This window comes from Nilaparvata lugens, chromosome 13, assembly GCF_014356525.2.
Source record: "Nilaparvata lugens isolate BPH chromosome 13, ASM1435652v1, whole genome shotgun sequence".
Classification (NCBI taxonomy): Eukaryota; Metazoa; Arthropoda; class Insecta; order Hemiptera; family Delphacidae; genus Nilaparvata; species Nilaparvata lugens.
In genome coordinates, this window is record NC_052516.1 from 23,176,513 (window position 1) to 23,195,922 (window position 19,410).

The 19,410-nt window shown below is 35.7% G+C and overlaps 1 protein-coding gene across 1 annotated transcript in view; it reads right to left on the reverse strand.

Annotated features, from left to right (window-relative positions):
* Positions 1 to 1,449: 1,449 nt before the first annotated feature.
* The window catches only part of LOC111051396 (neuroligin-2), a 147,927-nt gene continuing 129,966 nt past the window's right edge, over positions 1,450 to 19,410 (reverse strand). Inside the window, 3 exon segments of the mRNA XM_039440398.1 lie at positions 1,450 to 2,961; positions 8,518 to 8,739; positions 9,909 to 10,188. Coding sequence (XP_039296332.1) covers positions 2,621 to 2,961; positions 8,518 to 8,739; positions 9,909 to 10,188 — 843 coding nt within the window. The 3' untranslated portion in view covers positions 1,450 to 2,620.

A 19,410-nucleotide genomic window follows, 5' to 3' on the forward strand; every position in this document is an offset into this window, starting at 1 on the left:
TTTTTAATCCTTTCCATTGATTACTGGTAAAGTCCAATCTTTCATTAAGTTTCAGAAAATTTGTTGGAATCTTCTATTGAGTTTCCAGTATATGATTGAATCTTTCAGTGAGTTTTCAGAATATACTGAAATCTTGAATAATATGCTGAAATTTAAAGGATGTCTAAGGTAAGGATATTTAAATCTTTCATTGAGTTTCAGAAAATTTGTTGAAATATTTTATTGAGTTTCCAGTATATGATTGAATCTTTCAGTGAGTTTTCAGAATATACTGAAATCTTGAATAATATGCTGAAATTTGAAGGATGTATAAGGTAAGGATGTATAAATAGAATACAGTAATGTCAGGATATAAGGATAAGAATATATATTAATAAATTCTATCCTATCTATATGAAAAATCTGGTTTGTTAAGGGGTGGACATGTTGAGGAAAGTATGACACAAAAAACAAATTCAACACAGAAATACATTTTTGTAATAATATCTATCAGCGTTTTATTGGTTGAAGTCTTTCAATTTACAACTTTATTACAATTACATTAACAATAATCTTAATCATCGATTGGAACTTTTCAATACATTTATGTACTACTTAATTGTTCATTCTCTATAATATTGTATCTGTTTTGAGCCACCGTCTATTCAATATAGGAAGTCCTTCCGTTTCGTCCACAACACTGTTCAGTTTCTACACAGATTTTCATCACTTTCCCCAAATACACAATGAAATATTCTTAATCCTTTTTAATTATAGATCAGAACGATTTGAATCTCACTTATTCTTCCACATTAAATTCGTAAAATCTGCTTGCTCAATTTTAGTTCAAAGCTGTCTCAATTCATTCACTTCTATGTTAAGAAATAAACTTCTTCAAAGCATAAATGAAAATATTATGTATAGAAAATCAATATTTTGAACCAATGCTTTAGTTTCCTCTGCTATTGAGGTAGTCTGCTTAAAATATTATATTTTTGTGACTCATTATTTATATATGATCTAAAATTTTGAAAATGATTTCAATCATTGACAACATTTCTGAAAAATACTCTCACATTGTCAATTTAAAATAATATATTGATAACAGTAGTTCACGGAATGTAATATAGGTACTAAAATGTGGAAATAATTATATCAATCTAGTTATCGACTCGGACAACTGAATTCATTATCAATAGGAATTTTAAGGTAGCAGAAGGATCAGAATAATAAATATTTTGAAATAGATTTTGTTATATTCACGAGACAGCCCTGAACAATACTAAACCACAGATTCTTGTCCACAAAATTTCAATTTTTATTTGTTCCCGTTATTATCAATCAGAACCCATTTTTAAGATGGACTTCATCAATCGAATTCATTAAATCACCAGGATAGTAAATGTTGGAAACCGTATAAGAACCTTCGTCCCTGTTTTTGGATTTGATTCACTCTTCTATTTTGTGTGATTTTTTCTCTCCCATTGGAAGTATTTGTAACAATTCCTCAGTAGTATTTCATACCCATCGTAAGTTTTTCGCTCAATTGTGAGTCTCTGACGCGTTTCCAAGCACTGTAGTTAGAATTTACACTACAGTCTAACCAAAAAAGACCACTGGAGATGATGCCTTAGTGCATTGAAACTTGAGTTTGGCTCAAATAAATTATGTGGAGCTGACAATATCGTTTTTATTCCACCTCCACTGTAGTTAGTTTGAGGCAGAGAGAACCCAACAGTATTCCAAACCGAAAAAAGTTTTTCACTCAGATTCCAATATTGTAAGTCTTCCACACAGCTTTAACCATGTTTCTAATTACTTTAGTCAGTTTGGGACATACAGAACCAAACAGTATTTCAAATCAACAGTTAGGTTGTCACTCAATTATAAGTCTTTGACACGTTTCTAAGCAGTGTTTCTAGTTTGGAGTGGACAAACCCCAACAGTATTTCCAATCCACAGTATTTTTACTCAATCAGAAGTCTTTTACACAGTTTCATTCACGTTTCTATGCACTGTGGTTAGTTTGGTACAGACAGAACCTAACATTATCTCATACCAATTTTTTCCCGATTTTAATTGAAAGTCTTTCACACAGTTTCAACCTTTTCAAGCACTTTAGTTGAGGGTTTCTGACACTTTTCTAAGCAGTGTAGTCAGCTTAGGCCAGACAAAACCCAATTGTATTTCATATCGAAAGGAAGTTTTCCACTTCGATTCTAATTGAAAGTATTTCCCACAGTTCTAATCATGTTGTTTCTCACTTAATATGAAAGTCTTTGACATGCTTCTAAGTAGAATAGTCAGATTGGGACAGACAAAACCTGACAGTATTTCAAACCGATCGTAAGTTTCAAAGTCTTTTCACACAGTTTTAACTATGTTTCTAAGCAGTGTAATCAGTTTGGGACAGACAGAACCCCAATAATTACAAGTTCTTCACTCGGATTTTGATTGAAAATCTTTCACACAGTTTCAACCATGTTTTCAAGCACAGTAGTTAGTTTAGGACAGACAGAAACCGACAGTATCCCACAAACCTAACAGTTTTTCCACGGCAGTAAGTTTTTCACTCAATTGAAAGTTTTTTGACACGTTTCTAAGCACTGAAATCAGTTTGGGGCAGACAAAATTCCACCTGTCACACCCTCAGCTCATCCATAGTTTTCACCTGTTTCCTCGTGAGAGTGCCGCCCCCGGGGTTGGTGTTTATCAGCTGTATGCTTCCGTGTGGAGGCGGCAGAAGCGGTTGAGTTTCGGCCGTCTTCAGCTCGGGTGGCTTCTGGGTCTTGGGCGGAGGCGGTGGTTTGGGCACCGCCCCCGGGTCGGCGAACTCGGGAGGCGGCTGGCGGTGGTGGGGGTGGAGTGTGTGGGGGTGGTGGTGAGGCGGTTGCAGTACTAGTAGAGTCGGGTCTGACTTGAGGATCGAGGAGACGTTGCTTGCCGTGCGTGTCTCCATGATTTGGAGGAGTTCGGTTGCGCCTGCGTATAAAACTGAATTAGTTGAGTATCATAACATAAGATACAAAACCATCCTCAATAGTAAATTTTTCGAATTGAGGATACAAACAGTTTTGAGCGAATGCTTTCACCACCCACTCATATTTTGATACAAAAAGCATGTCGAGAAATTCATTTTTTCTGCTAGAAATGTCTCCATATTGAAGAACAATACCATTAAGTAATAATAACTGTACTATAGGTCGAATAAAAACAATCCAGACATCGATAGAAAGGAGACATTCTTCTCGTTATTTTGATATAAAGTTATCACTTATTACGACACTTCATGATATTTTCTGTGTAATTGAGAAGTTGATATTGTGGTAATTATTCATAAAAAAGACTAAGAAATTGTCAAAAACCCACAGATCTATTGATATTTAAAAAGACCGGTTTTGGTTATTACACCATTGTCAATCTCTGATAAACGTCAATCTCTTTGTTCATCAGAGATTGACAATGGTGTAATAACCGAAACTGGTCTTTCTAAGTATCAATAAATCTGTGGTTTTTTGACAATTTCTTAGTCTTTTTCATTTAATACTTCATAATATTCTGGAGTTATATTCAAAAGAAAATAATATTTTCGCAATGTTTTCAATTTTATAAAGAAAATTCAATTCCCTTTCAATTATCTTTCAACCTTGAAACTTTTCCAGCAATACTGATATATAGAAGATGATATTCCACAAAACAATTCTGTAGTTGAATAAGAAATTTGAGAAATTACAATTGTAAGTCAATTCAATCAATTCAAATCAATTCGGCAACAATGTAATTTCTTCGGATGGAGAACTAAAGTCTTATCTTATTTCATACAAACTATAATAAAGTTTCACCCCTATGGTCTCCAGGCGTCCCAGCCCAACTCCAGTGTGTTTTGACTGTTCTAATAGCTATGTGGTGCTGTATATTTTTTTAAACATCATTCAAGAATTGATTGATTGAATCTTCATCACAAATGACAATGTTTTGCCAGGTCCTGTAAGACCCATTGCTTACTAACACTACATTTTTATTAGAAGAAATGGAAAAATAATTTATTTAGAACAGAGGATACATATAGAATTGGTGATGAAAAAGGAATGTCTCGTCTATATCGCAATTTTTTTGTGGATGCTAGACAAGACGAGAAATTGTGTCTCTAGACGGCCTACAGACCATGTTTCTAGACTGTAGACCATCTATAGACACAAACACATACAAAAATCGATATCAAATCGTTGTAAAGATAGTCTTATTTTTAGAATCTTCACGATGTGTACTGGTGTGTACTCAGCTTCCTAATGCTGTTTGTTGTTTGTTGCTTGAGGCTGTGCTTAAGATGTGCTTAAGACTGTTGCTTAAGATGTGTGTGCCGTCTAAGCGTGCCCTCTCACGGCAGGATAACTATTTTGAAAATGTATGTACACACATTTTCATCATGCATGTCCTGTGGTTAGTGGCCACCCTTAAATGTAGGTGATGTCTCGTCTTGTCACGCTGGTAGTAGACGCCCGCGAAGATCAGCACGTTCAGGATTAGCAGAGAACAACCTGCCCATAACAAGCAAATTCATTCAATAATAACTTATCTACTTATTCACAGAACTAAACATTTTGTTCATGAGATACATTATCTCTGTTTGAGAATTTATTCCGAAATAGATATAAAAGTGAACACTTCCACTGAAACTGATATGTGGGAATCCAGCTTCTAAGTCAAAACATAGTGGAGGGAAGCATGGGCTTCAAGCTTCATTCACAGAACCACTCATGCCTGGTTTCAACAAGCACGGTCAAGATATTTTAACATGGTCAAGCCGGGTATGATAAACAAGTTGCAATGAAGTTATCAATTATAACTATCGTTATAAAAATAATAGTTTCGTTTACTCGTTGTAAACCGTACCTGATTCGATCATGTTCTAATGTTTTGACAGAGGTTCGTGAAACTAAGCATTAGTGACTAGGGATAACCATAGAAAAAAGATAGCATATTGAGCTGAATGTTATGCTCCATGGTATAACCTATTGTCGCACTGAGCTTCAAGGAATATGCAGCAAACTGTGTGATTTTTAATGAATAAACATGTCTGATCGTGTTGTACCCTCGAACTATGAAAAAACTTATTTAAACAATACTTAATATAAACAATAATTCATATTAATTTTCAATCAAAATTCAAATACCATTCATCCAATGATTCAACAAGTAGGTTAGATGTTATTAGAATTCATCTATGTTATTGGATTTGAACCCCATGATTAATTAAAAAGATAATTGCTCAATTCAGGGTCTATAGAAGGAGGTCTGTACACTTAGCCATATTGAGTCTTTTTGACATGTTTTTTACTTGCTGTAAGCCTGAGCTGATGTCCAGATAACATATTATTAGTAATATGATGAATGGAGTGTAGTATAATTCTATATTAGGTCTTTAGCCTGCAATACAATGGATAATATTTTCTCGCATAGGAATAGCTGGAGATATGCGTGTACACGGATGAGGAATTTAGAGCTGATTATGGAGAGGTGAACTTTCACGTAATATAATTATAATGACTTTGACAAATCCACTTCCCCTTTCATAGACGGTCAATGGATGATAGAAAATGTAAATAAAAAAATACTCTTGGCTTAAGAGACTCAATATGGCCAAACAAACATTATTTGTCTTCTGACCTGTTTTCATATACTTAGGACAAATTCAAAGTAAAATACTGACCGATAGCAATAGTAACACTCAACGCCGTGGAGTAGGCCGCGAATCCGTCATCCTGAGCCTGCGAGGAGGCCTGGCCCTCCTCACCTAAGTGGACTCCACCGCTGCGATCGGCTGAGGAGGGCGCGACTACCACCACAGGAGGCAGAAATACCCCTAGTGACGAGTTGTCGAAGTTGGTGGAGGGGGAAAGGCCTCCTCCTCCTCCTCCTCCTCCTCCTCCACCACCAGCTGAGGAGTGGCTGGGTGTGGTGTCGGGGGGTCTTTTGCTGGTTGTCGTTTGCACCTGTGTGGACACAAAATTAAAAATTAGTCAACCATTTATATTCTAGAAAGACAGAGGTTATAACGTCATTCAAAGGACCACACATTTTTGCCGCGAACATGAGCAATTCACTTTAAATCAGCTGACTATATCTGTATTTTTACAGAAACGGTAAGATACAGATATAAAAAGCTTGGCATCAGCTGATTAAAAGTGAATTGCTCATGTTCGCGGCGCGTAAATCTGTATGCACCTAAAAGTGCATTAAGATAGGGCTGTGCAAAGGCTAAAAATAAACTTGAAACTCATGATATTTTTCAAAGTTTTTTGATTTGTATATCATCAAGCTATCAAAATGAAAAGTTTTTTCAGGAAAACATTTTTTTCTGATCATTTCTTTTTGAGATATGAGCGACTGAAGTTCAAATTTTTGGGACAGAACATTTCAAATTCGGTACGATATAAATCCATAAGATTTAGAGAATGGATTCTTCATGGTATTGTTGATCTAGTAAAACGAACATTCTCTGAAAATATCAATTATTTTTGGAAAAGTTATTCAATTTACCAAAATTAACTCAACTAAAAGCTATTTTTGGTTATTTTTAGTGAATTGAATAACTATCTTAAAAAATTATGTTTTTAGAAAATGTTTGTTTAACTAGATCAAAAATACCATGACGAATATATCCTCTAAATCTCATGGATTTATCTTTTAATTGATTGAAAGTCTGTCGTCACTAAAACCCATTTTGTCACATCCGGAGTTCCTGGGACGTTCGTTTAATTTGGAAAAAGTTGTTACCTCATAGCTGTTTCTTCAACTTGAATCTAGGCTCGGTGAGCGAGCTCTACACGTCCAGATGGACAGGAGACGGCATACCCCAAGCTTCTAGGACGGCCATCGATTCAGAGGCGTCTCAGCGGCTTAAAGACATGAACCCATGAAATGATAGATTCGTACGTTGATCCCATACTTGATGTTCCCGTACTTACACCGCTTTAGTAGCGGTTATAGGAGAAAATCTCCATTGTGAGGTGACAATTTGATACTCTCTCTCTCTCTTCTCAATTAAAGCGACTACAGAGGCAAAAGACTAAAAATGCTGCTGGAACAAAAGGTTCCAGAGCCAAATACTAAAAAAAAAGCCTAAAGCTGGCATGGCAGCCATGATTAATACAAAGTTCTGAACAGACTACATTTAGTACTGCTAATGACAGTCGACAGACGCTGAGTGAGTCCACTACGCTTTTCTCGTCTTGAGGTGGACAGCTGTGAGATCGTCCATACTAAATAGACCTAACCAACACCAACTGTGATTGGCAGTTACTATTCTCTAGAAAAATTTCTACCAATAGAAAGGGACGTTACAACTACAATTTAAGATACATTCTCCCACCAAGTGACAGCTATATTTCCTAGGCAGCTATAAATTCCTTACCTTATAAGGTCGTAAACCGGACTTATATTCTAGTAAAAATGTTGATCTTCCCACAACTTCTACACACACACACCTATAGAATCGACACTACACAACGCAAAAAGCAAGGTTCATGAACTAGACTGTTGCTCCAGGAAAATTGATGTTATTCCTAGGATCCTAGCTTCTACGCACACACTTACAGAGTCAACACAACACAACACAGAAAAGCAGAACAGCACAATCCATTTTTATAACAGGCTAACTTCTCAGGCTAATTTGCATAATTCTCATCGCTCACAATTGTAACAATAAATATTGCTACAAAATGATGAAAAAGTTCTCATAAACATATATCCATAAACGCTTCATTAGCGAGCTATACAGAGTGAAAGATTTCGCCCGGAATTTAGTTCCTCTGGTGAAATACATCGATGCTGAATATATTGTTTGGGGACTAATTTTTGAAAAACTTATGCTGGATTCATATGGAAAAATATCTGAAAAATTGGATAAAACTAGTCTGGAAGCTGTAGTATGAGTAGTTTTTGAGGAAAAAGTTGAATGAGTTCTCTCCTCATAAAACAGCAAATTTTTGTGGTGTAATGTACCAAATTCAGTTTACACAGCTTACATAATCCTTTTCAGAATTAAATTCTCTACAAATTCTTACTGCAAAAATTATCTGTTTACTGGTCATTAAAGAAAGTTATTGGGCAGCAAACGCAGAACTCTGTGTTTTTCAACTTGGATTTTTTGCATATTTCAACTTTTTTCTCAAAAACTACTCACACTACAGCTTCCAGACTAGTTTTATTCAATTCCTCAGATATTTTTCCATATGAATCCAGCATAAGTTTTTCAAAAACTAGTCCCCAAACAATTCAGCATCGGTGTATTTCACCAGAGGAACTGAATTCAGGGCGAAATCTTTCACCCTGTATAGCTCGCTAATGAAGCGTCTATGGATATATGTTTACAAGAACTTTTTTCTTATTTTTACCTCTACTATCACGTATCAAATTATTCATCATAATTATTAAGAATCACTCTGTATATTTACCTCTATTGATGTTTGTAGGATGAGCTACTGAATCTCTCTGCTCAATTCTATCATTATATTCATATTATTGAAATATAAATACCTCCGGTGACGCAGATATTGCTCATTGGTCCGCCATTCTCCTGGCGCTTCTTAAGCGTGCCCCCATTACTGCTTCCGTTGCTGTTGATGGAGGCGGCACTGCCCCCACTCCCGACCCCGCCGCCCCCCTCGTGGCTGTGGTGGTGGTGGTGATGTCTCGTCTTGTCACGCTGGTAGTAGACGCCCGCGAAGATCAGCACGTTCAGGATTAGCAGAGAACAACCTGCCCATAACAAGCAAATTCATTCAATAATAACTTATCTACTTATTCACAGAACTAAACATTTTGTTCATGAGATACATTATCTCTGTTTGAGAATTTATTCCGAAATAGATATAAAAGTGAACACTTCCACTGAAACTGATATGTGGGAATCCAGCTTCTAAGTCAAAACATAGTGGAGGGAAGCATGGGCTTCAAGCTTCATTCACAGAACCACTCATGCCTGGTTTCAACAAGCACGGTCAAGATATTTTAACATGGTCAAGCCGGGTATGATAAACAAGTTGCAATGAAGTTATCAATTATAACTATCGCTATAAAAATAATAGTTTCGTTTACTCGTTGTAAACCGTACCTGATTCGATCATGTTCTAATGTTTTGACAGAGGTTCGTGAAACTAAGCATTAGTGACTAGGGATAACCATAGAAAAAAGATAGCATATTGAGCTGAATGTTATGCTCCATGGTATAACCTATTGTCGCACTGAGCTTCAAGGAATATGCAGCAAACTGTGTGATTTTTAATGAATAAATATGTCTGATCGTGTTGTACCCTCGAACTATGAAAAAACTTATTTAAACAATACTCAATATAAACAATAATTCATATTAATTTTCAATCAAAATTCAAATACCATTCATCCAATGATTCAACAAGTAGGTTAGATGTTATTAGAATTCATCTATGTTATTGGATTTGAACCCCATGATTAATTAAAAAGATAATTGCTCAATTCAGGGTCTATAGAAGGAGGTCTGTACACTTAGCCATATTGAGTCTTTTTGACATGTTTTTTACTTGCTGTAAGCCTGAGCTGATGTCCAGATAACATATTATTGGTAATATGATGAATGGAGTGTAGTATAATTCTATATTAGGTCTTTAGCCTGCAATACAATGGATAATATTTTCTCGCATAGGAATAGCTGGAGATATGCGTGTACACGGATGAGGAATTTAGAGCTGATTATGGAGAGGTGAACTTTCACGTAATATAATTATAATGACTTTGACAAATCCACTTCCCCTTTCATAGACGGTCAATGGATGATAGAAAATGTAAATAAAAAAATAATCTTGGCTTAAGAGATTCAATATGGCCAAACAAACATTTGTCTTCTGACCTGTTTTCATATACTTAGGACAAATTCAAAGTAAAATACTGACCGATAGCAATAGTAACACTCAACGCCGTGGAGTAGGCCGCGAATCCGTCATCCTGAGCCTGCGAGGAGGCCTGGCCCTCCTCACCTAAGTGGACTCCACCGCTGCGATCGGCTGAGGAGGGCGCGACTACCACCACAGGAGGCAGAAATACCCCTAGTGACGAGTTGTCGAAGTTGGTGGAGGGGGAAAGGCCTCCTCCTCCTCCTCCTCCTCCTCCACCACCAGCTGAGGAGTGGCTGGGTGTGGTGTCGGGGGGTCTTTTGCTGGTTGTCGTTTGCACCTGTGTGGACACAAAATTAAAAATTAGTCAACCATTTATATTCTAGAAAGACAGAGGTTATAACGTCATTCAAAGGACCACACATTTTTGCCGCGAACATGAGCAATTCACTTTAAATCAGCTGACTATATCTGTATTTTTACAGAAACGGTAAGATACAGATATAAAAAGCTTGGCATCAGCTGATTAAAAGTGAATTGCTCATGTTCGCGGCGCGTAAATCTGTATGCACCTTAAGATATTTTTCAAAGTTTTTTGATTTGTATATCATCAAGCTATCAAAATGAAAAAGTTTTTTCAGGAAAACATTTTTTTCTGATCATTTCTTTTTGAGATATGAGCGACTGAAGTTCAAATTTTTGGGACAGAACATTTCAAATTCGGTACGATATAAATCCATAAGATTTAGAGAATGGATTCTTCATGGTATTGTTGATCTAGTAAAACGAACATTCTCTGAAAATATCAATTATTTTTGGAAAAGTTATTCAATTTACCAAAATTAACTCAACTAAAAGCTATTTTTGGTTATTTTTAGTGAATTGAATAACTATCTTAAAAAATTATATTTTTAGAAAATGTTTGTTTAACTAGATCAAAAATACCATGACGAATATATCCTCTAAATCTCATGGATTTATCTTTTAACGAATTTGAAATGTTCTGTCCCAAAAATTTAAACTTTAGGCGCTCATATCTCAAAAAGTAATGATAAAAAAAATGTTCTCCTGAAAAAACTCTTTCATTTTGATAGCTTGATGATATACAAATCAAAAAGCTTTGAAAATATCACGAGTAAAAAGTTTTTTTTTAGCCTTTGAACAGCCTTAATGGCGCTGTATCAGAGTGACATTATAAAAGAGGTTCCAAAATCTTAATTTCAACCGAGGAAAAATTGATAAACATAGTTTTTATAATAGAAAACACATTTTTAATTGATGTAATTTAGGAAATACATACTTCAACATATTATAAGTACAACTGAATAAATGTATAACTGAATCTTTCTAAAAACTTCCCCCGTCTGGCTAGGTCATTGGACTATAGTAAGAAAAACCTTAAACAACCTTGAAACGAATAATACAACACATTTTGCTATCAAAAAGAACGACTAGCAGTCAGATATTTTACAATAAATGAATTAATCACTCACTTTGACAACGAAATCTTTCGGCAGGTCCGCCGCCATCTTCCTGGTTGTCCAAGAAGTCAAAGACCTTAAAGAGATAAGGTCTTAAAGATGCATCTTTTAAGGTCTTTGCAAGAAGATGGCAACCAGGAAGATGGCGGACCTGCCGAAAGATCTCGTCGTCACAGTGAGAGTTTAATTCATTTATTGTAAAATATCTGACTGCTAGTCGTTTTTTCTAATAGCAAAATGTGATTTAATAATAAGCAGTTTGTGATGGAAAACAACATTGATGAATAACACAATTTATTCTACTATAATAATATCTACGTTGGATGAATCTACTATGGTGAGGTGCACGTTATAATGTTTGTGTAGGAAGATATGAGAAAAGGGTTGCCAGATCTCAGCCTTGCCACCCAAACAGCTGATACTGGTATATCTCATCAATTTAACTTTTCATTATTGTTGAAAATAGTTAATCATATTTTATTCGTCAATAAAATTTATTTTTTAAAGTTATAATAATAAATTCTCATGATTGAGATTAGATATTTTGTCAATTAGTTGAATTTCTACATTGTTGATAAACGATGTGGCAACATCGCAATGCGTGAAAGAGATAGCGCCATCTGCTTTGTTGAACGATAGGCAAGGATAGCAACACCATTGCAAATCACACAATGCAATTAACGTGGCATAACGTGGACCTAACTATAGAGCTCCATTACCAGCCTTTTTAATTGATAAAAGATGTCAGTAATAATAGATACTTGAATTCAAAACGAAATTGAGTCACAAATACAACAATAATACAGAAGTCTTATAACAATAAATGTGCGCAATGGTGTTGTTATTATAACAATAATTTATAACACTGAATGAGCTCACATAGCAATTCAGAGATGCATAAAACAATGAATACTCAACAATATGAATGTGAACTAAATCACATCATCTGCAAGTACATTATAAAATATATGTCACCTAAATTCAAGTTTGCAAGAAGTATTAGCGCCATAGAAATGATTATACATTGCGTCATTAAAGAGACGACGCTTCGAGCAAGTTTCCAGTCTAAAGTTCCCGCTAACTATCTAGTTAGGTGCTGGTAGCGAGAGAGTGTGAGAGAGTGTTATCTGGTAGCTTGACGCGAGAGAGACAGAGAGTGAGTGAGAGAGACCATTCCAGTAACTTGGCAAGAGAGAGAGAATAATCCAATAACTGGACGCGAGAGAGACAGAGTGAGTGAGAGAGACCATTCCAGTAACTTGGCAAGAGAGAGACGAGAGATAGAAGAGAGAGAGAGAGAGAGAGAGAGAGAGAGTGAGTGAGTGAGAGAGAGTGAGAGTAAAAGAGAGAACATTCCAATAACTGGGAGCGAGAGAAATAGAGTGAGTGAGAGAGACCATTCCAGTAACTTGGTAAGAGAGAGAGAGAGATAGAGCAAGAGAGAGAGTGAGAGAGTGAGAGAGAGAACAATCCAATAACTGGGAGCGAAAGAGACAGAGTGAGTGAGAGAGAGAACAATTCAATTACTGGGATCGAGAGAGACAGACTGAGTGAGTGAGAGAGACCATTCCAGTAACTTGGCAAGAGAGAGAGAGATAGAGAAAGAGAGAGTGAGTGAGAGAGAGGGAGAGTGAGAGAGAGAACAATCCAATAACTGGGATCGAGAGAAAGAGTGAGTGAGAGACCATTCCAGTAACTTGGCAATAGAGAGACGAGAGATAGAAGAGAGAGAGAGAGAGCAAGAGAGAGAGAGTGAGAGAGAGAAAGTGAGTGAGAGAGTGAGAGAGAGTGAGAGTAAAAGAGAGAACATTCCAATAACTGGGAGCGAGAGAGACAGAGTGATTGAGAGAGACCATTCCAGTAACTAGGCAAGAGAGAGATAGAGAAGGAGAGAGTGAGTGAGAGATTGATTGATTGATTGATTCATTCATTCATTTATCACATGCTAGGTCTATGCTAGGTCACATGCTAGGAGAGAGAGGGAGAGAGAGAGAGAGAACAATCCAATAACTGGGAGCGAGAGAAACAGTGAGTGAGAGAGACCATTCCAGTAGCTTAGCAAGAGATTGATCGATTGATTGAATACTTTATTTATGTAGATTACAATATATACTGGCTTATACACTCATATACAATAGCTCACAATACAGCAAAATTAGTGAGAGAGAGATAGTGAGAGAGTGAGTGAGAGAGAAAGAGAGAGAGAGAAAAATCCAATAACTGGGAGCGAGAGATACAGAGTGAGTGAGAGAGACCATTCCAGTAACTTGGCAAGAGAGAGAGAGTGTGAGGGTGAGGGAAAGAAAGAGTAAGAGAACAATCCAATAACTGGGAGCGAGAGAGAGAAAGTGTGATAGAGTGAAATCCAGTAACTTGGTGCAAGAGAGTGTGTCTGTGTATGTGTATATGAGGCCTCCAGTATTCCAGTAAGTCTCCTCTATGAAAGTTTAATGAAGCTCGAAGACTTTAATTGTATTAGCTGAAGATGAAACCGCTCATTTCACACGCAGGAATTGCAAGTTGTCGAGTTGGCCTGGTAAGGTTAGGTTCTAGTTGGATATGGTGAGGTTAGGTTAGGTTGATGGCTGGCTTAGTCGATGGATTAGGCGCGAATTTCGGTCTTGAAGTGTGTTTTGTGTGAATTAGGCATTGAATTCAGCAGAAAAATATATTTGGGTATAACTCCACAAATCTGTATAATAGAAAATTGAAATTTTAACGATTGAATGATAGCAAATTGACAATGAAAATTAAAATGAAAGTTGATAAAAACCAGAAACTTAATTATAAACTTGAATTTTAAAAACACGTTTGGAGTGAAAATGCACTTACATTGGTAGTGACGATACGTTCGACCTGTGTTGTTGGTCATCATCAGACTGTAGGAATTTACTCTAATGTCAAGGTTAGGCTTCTTTCACACACTTTCGGTTCGGTTTGTTTCGTTTTCGGCAAATTCCGATAAGTGTGAAACGATGATTCGGTTTGAATTCGGTACCGAATAGCAACCGCATAGCACCGAACGCCCCCTCGACACGAATAGCTTTCATCATATTCGAATTCGTTGCTAGGGAAACAGGAAAAAACAAAGTCTTTTACACATGCTTGCCTTTTTTTGTTTTTATTTTAACCTGATATCGTGATTATCTGTTCAAAAGCACGAGAAAAATCTTCCATTGTCAGGGAATTTAATCAATGAAAAGGTTTAGAATTTGCAGTATCATTGTTTCAAGAATCAAAATTTTCCAAGTTAAAATCATATGGTCAATTCATTTCTGTTAGTTCACAGAAACATTTTTTTCAATGAATAGTTTGCTAAAAAAATATGAAAGATATAAATAATTTAAAGTTGGGGAGAATTTTTTTTATTTTTCCACGAATATTACATGATTTCATCAATGGAGAGAAGAGATGAAGTTTTTCATACCATGTGTCAAAACAAGGAACAAATTTTCAATTAAAAAAATAATCTCTCTGAACTTCCAAAATTAACATAATCAAAAAAAAAAACTATTAAAATAATTCAAATTGACAATGAAAATTAAAATGAAAGTTGATAAAAACCAGAAACTTAATTATAAACTTGAATTTTAAAAACACGTTTGGAGTGAAAATGCACTTACATTGGTAGTGACGATACGTTCGACCTGTGTTGTTGGTCATCATCAGACTGTAGGAATTTACTCTAATGTCAAGGTTAGGCTTCTTTCACACACTTTCGGTTCGGTTTGTTTCGTTTTCGGCAAATTCCGATAAGTGTGAAACGATGATTCGGTTTGAATTCGGTACCGAATAGCAACCGCATAGCACCGAACGCCCCCTCGACACGAATAGCTTTCATCATATTCGAATTCGTTGCTAGGGAAACAGGAAAAAACAAAGTCTTTTACACATGCTTGCCTTTTTTTGTTTTTATTTTAACCTGATATCGTGATTATCTGTTTCAAAAGCACGAGAAAAATCTTCCATTGTCAGGGAATTTAATCAATGAAAAGGTTTAGAATTTGCAGTATCATTGTTTCAAGAATCAAAATTTTCCAAGTTAAAATCATATGGTCAATTCATTTCTGTTAGTTCACAGAAACATTTTTTTTCAATGAATAGTTTGCTAAAAAAATATGAAAGATATAAATAATTTAAAGTTGGGGAGAATTTTTTTTATTTTTCCACGAATATTACATGATTTCATCGATGGAGAGAAGAGATGAAGTTTTTTATACCATGTGTCAAAACAAGGAACAAATTTTCAATTAAAAAAATAATCTCTCTGAACTTCCAAAATTAACATAATCAAAAAAAAAACTATTAAAATAATTCAAATTTTCAATTAACTTTAAAATTTTGTTGTTCAAGAAATAACATCTTACAATAATTTAACACCAACTGTTATATTTAAATATACCAGCATGAACTGTGAAAATCCAAACACAGCTGTGTTTGAGAAGAAAATACCTAATTAGAACTGTACGAATTAAAACCTGACATGTATGAAAGCCTCATTCGTTTTCGGTAACGAGCCGAACCGAACCGAATGAAACCGAAAGCGTGTGTAGCTAGCCTTATTCCCACAATCTGCTGATGATGACTGACAACAGGTCGAAACGATTGTTACTACCAATGTAAGAGCATTTTCACTCCATAAGTGTTTTTAAAATTCTAGTTTAATTTTAATAGTGAAAAAGTATGGATATGCAACAGACTTAATTATAATTGAAACTCGAAAAGTGTATTTCAGGGGATTCATTTTAGGAATTTAGAGTTCCTTCCTGGAGACTAAATATTCACGGTACACGAAGACGAACTATTTAGTAACAGAAATGCATTGGGATTTAATGATTGGAACGATTTTTATATGTAAATACAGAGTGTGCCAGGAAAGGTGTAACAGAAAAAGACCATATAGGTTCTACATCAAATTTGCAGCAAAAAATGTTCAGTCAGATTGCAGTTTTAATTGACCGAGCGAAGTGAGGTCTAAGATTCAAGTCGACGGTTTGACATTTCTCTTAATGTTTAAATGTGTATATTATGTTGCGCATTTGCGGCGAAACGCGTTGATAGATTTTCATGAAATTTGACAGGTATGTTCCTTTTTTAATTGCGCGTCGACGTATATACAAGGTTTTTGGAAATTTTTCATTTCAAGGATAATATAAAAGGGAAAAGGAGCCTCCCTCATACGCCAATATTGGAGTAAAAATCAGACTATAGAATTATTCATCATAAATCAGCTGATAAGTGATTACACAGATGTGTGGAGAAGCCAGTCTATTGCTGTATTTCCATAAGGTCTATAGTTTCATTCAGGTACTTGTGGATGATATACTGCGTGAGGTCTACTGTTCACAGAACTACTAGTTATAATTCTAAGAAGTTCATAATACTCATTCGGCAGCTTATAAAATGGCGAAGTTTTCTCAATATAGAAAATATATTGTTTCCTCTGAGAGAATCGAGAAAAAACGGTTCGTAATTTGGTTTTGAACTCGACGAGTATACTTATTCCAAATTTGAGCGCTCATGGAAAGTAAAAAAACCTCAAACAATGAAACAATTAATAAGAATTAGGCCTATTGAAAATGTCGTAACCTTTTCAAATATTATAATTGAATTTTGAATGATAGTATTCTAGTTATTGACGTTTTAATGACGGTGAGTAGGCCTATTTGAAAAATATCGAGGAATTGATAGATCTCGAAAACTAAGGGCAGGTTTCCGAGCTCGGGATTTGGCTAAGTTCTAGACTAAACAGCTGGAGTCAGAAAATTGGCTTCCCAAAACGGGGCTTAGTCGTAGTCATTGTCATAGTCAAAATTGAATGAAAATTCGAAAAAACTAGAAAATTGAACACAAAATAGAATAAAGTGGAATTGTCTAAAGTTTTAGCTATTTTAATTATTTAGGAATGTTTAATTTCGTCAAGGAAAAACGTTCCCAATTATAGAAATAATAAGAAAATAAAACTGCGACTACTGTCATGAAAACTGCGACTACGCCCCGTTTTGGGAAGCCAAAGTCCTAGACTTTAAACAGCTGGAGTCAGAAAATTGGTTCTCCAAAACGGGGCGTAGTCACAGTTATCGTCATAGTCACGTTTAAATTAAATTTCGATAAACTAGAAAATTGAACACAAAATGAAATAAAGAGAAAATAGTGTTAAGTTTCAGCTATTTTGAATTATTTAGAAATGTCTAATTTCGTCAAGGAAAAACGTTCCCAATTATTATAGAAATGAGAAAATAGAAACTACGACTACTGTTATAAAAGCTGCGACTACGCCCCGTTTCGGAAAGCCAATTTTCTGACTCCAGCTGTTTAAAGTCTAGAACTTAGCTAAATCACGAGCTAGGAAATCGTCCCTAAGGTTGATAAGAGACAATTTTACGGGACATTTTTGTTGTGGCAAATTTCATGTAGAATCTATGGCAGGGCTCTCCAACCTACAGCCCGCGGGCCACATCCGGCCCGCGGATGGATTTTGTCCGGCCCACCGAGAGTTATAGCAACAGATTTTTAAAAAATATTATTTATTCACATTTTTGACTACAAATGTGAGTTCAGTACTCTTCTCTTACTAGCCACTCCATTTGTATGTAATTTGTATTATTTTGTATGTAAATAAATAAAATTAGCTGTAAACAAGCAGCTTTTTGGATCTACCTATAAGTGTGAGCAGATATTTCCAAAAATGATGTTTGATAAATCCAAATACAGAGCTTCTTTGTCAGATGAACATTTGTAATCAATTTTAATGATCGGAACTACAAAGTTTGATCCTAAATGGGCGGATATTTTAAGTGGAAAACAAATGCAATCTTCTCATCAAAAATAAGTATTCTCTTTTAGCTTGGTAACTTTTTGTAAATTCGAATGTTGTCAAGTTTTCTTATGACCTTTTTACACTCAACTAATTGGACTTTGTATTAAAATGAAATGAATTGGTTTGTTTCTTCCTGTGTTTCAATTAAACGTACTTAAAACTCCTCATATCATTTTAATGGAAATATAATAATTTACACACCCAAAAACCCCCGTCGTGTGTGTCCCCACAAGTCAAATTCCACGTACATCCTTGTTATTGGCCCTCTAAGCCTCCCAAGAATTAACAATGTGGCCCTTGGATAAAAAAAGGTTGGAGACCCCTGATCTATGGTCTCTGATTGTTACATCTTCGTGAGACACTTGTATATTAGTCTCTATCAATAGAAATAACAACATTTATTTACAAGCTCAAATCCACTTTTCCATACACGTGCCCTATTTAGAAACTCCAACAGTCGAACTCTGACCTTATCGACTCACCAACCCCACCTACTTAAACTACACGAGAACTCTGCAACTTTTTCAACTTTGCTAATAAAAAATCTATCAAAGCTCGCTCATTGGAAAGACAGAGGTTATTCATGTTACACCCGACTGCGCCAGAAAAAATGTGCATACTGGAATTTTCTCCCAATATTTCCCAGTAAGTGTTGGGAGATTTTTAGAAAGCATGTGTTGAAAATGATGAGCCATGCATTAAAATTCCACATCATCCTATTATGAACAAGCGATGGAATTTGTGCATGTGCTAACCTACTATGTATGTATATAAATAAAATGGGAATATATACACATAACAATATAATTATTATGTGTTTCCAGACTTTTACGCCCGGCTAGTCTAACAAAGAAAAAAAAATCGGGAGAGAGGATAAAAGATAGATTGAGATAGAGAGAGAAAGAGAGAGGAAGAAAGAGTGGGATTGATTGATTGATTGAGAGATAGAGATAGGGAGAGAGAGAGAGAGAGAGAGAGAGAGAGAGAGAGAGAGAGAGAGAGAGAGAGAGAGAGAGAGAGAGAGAGTGAGTGTGAGAGAGTGAGTAGGAGAGAGAGAGAGAGCGAATAAGAGAGAGTGAGATTGATTGATTGATTGATTATATGCCTCTATTAGGGCGGAGTTGGGACTCCTGGTCCTCTCTGCCACACAACCCTGAGAGAGAGAGAGAGAAAGATGGAGACTGATAGTGTGTGAGAGAGAGCGAGGGAGAGAGAAAGATTCGATTAGATTTCTTTATTTATAAAGAAATTATGTATGTTG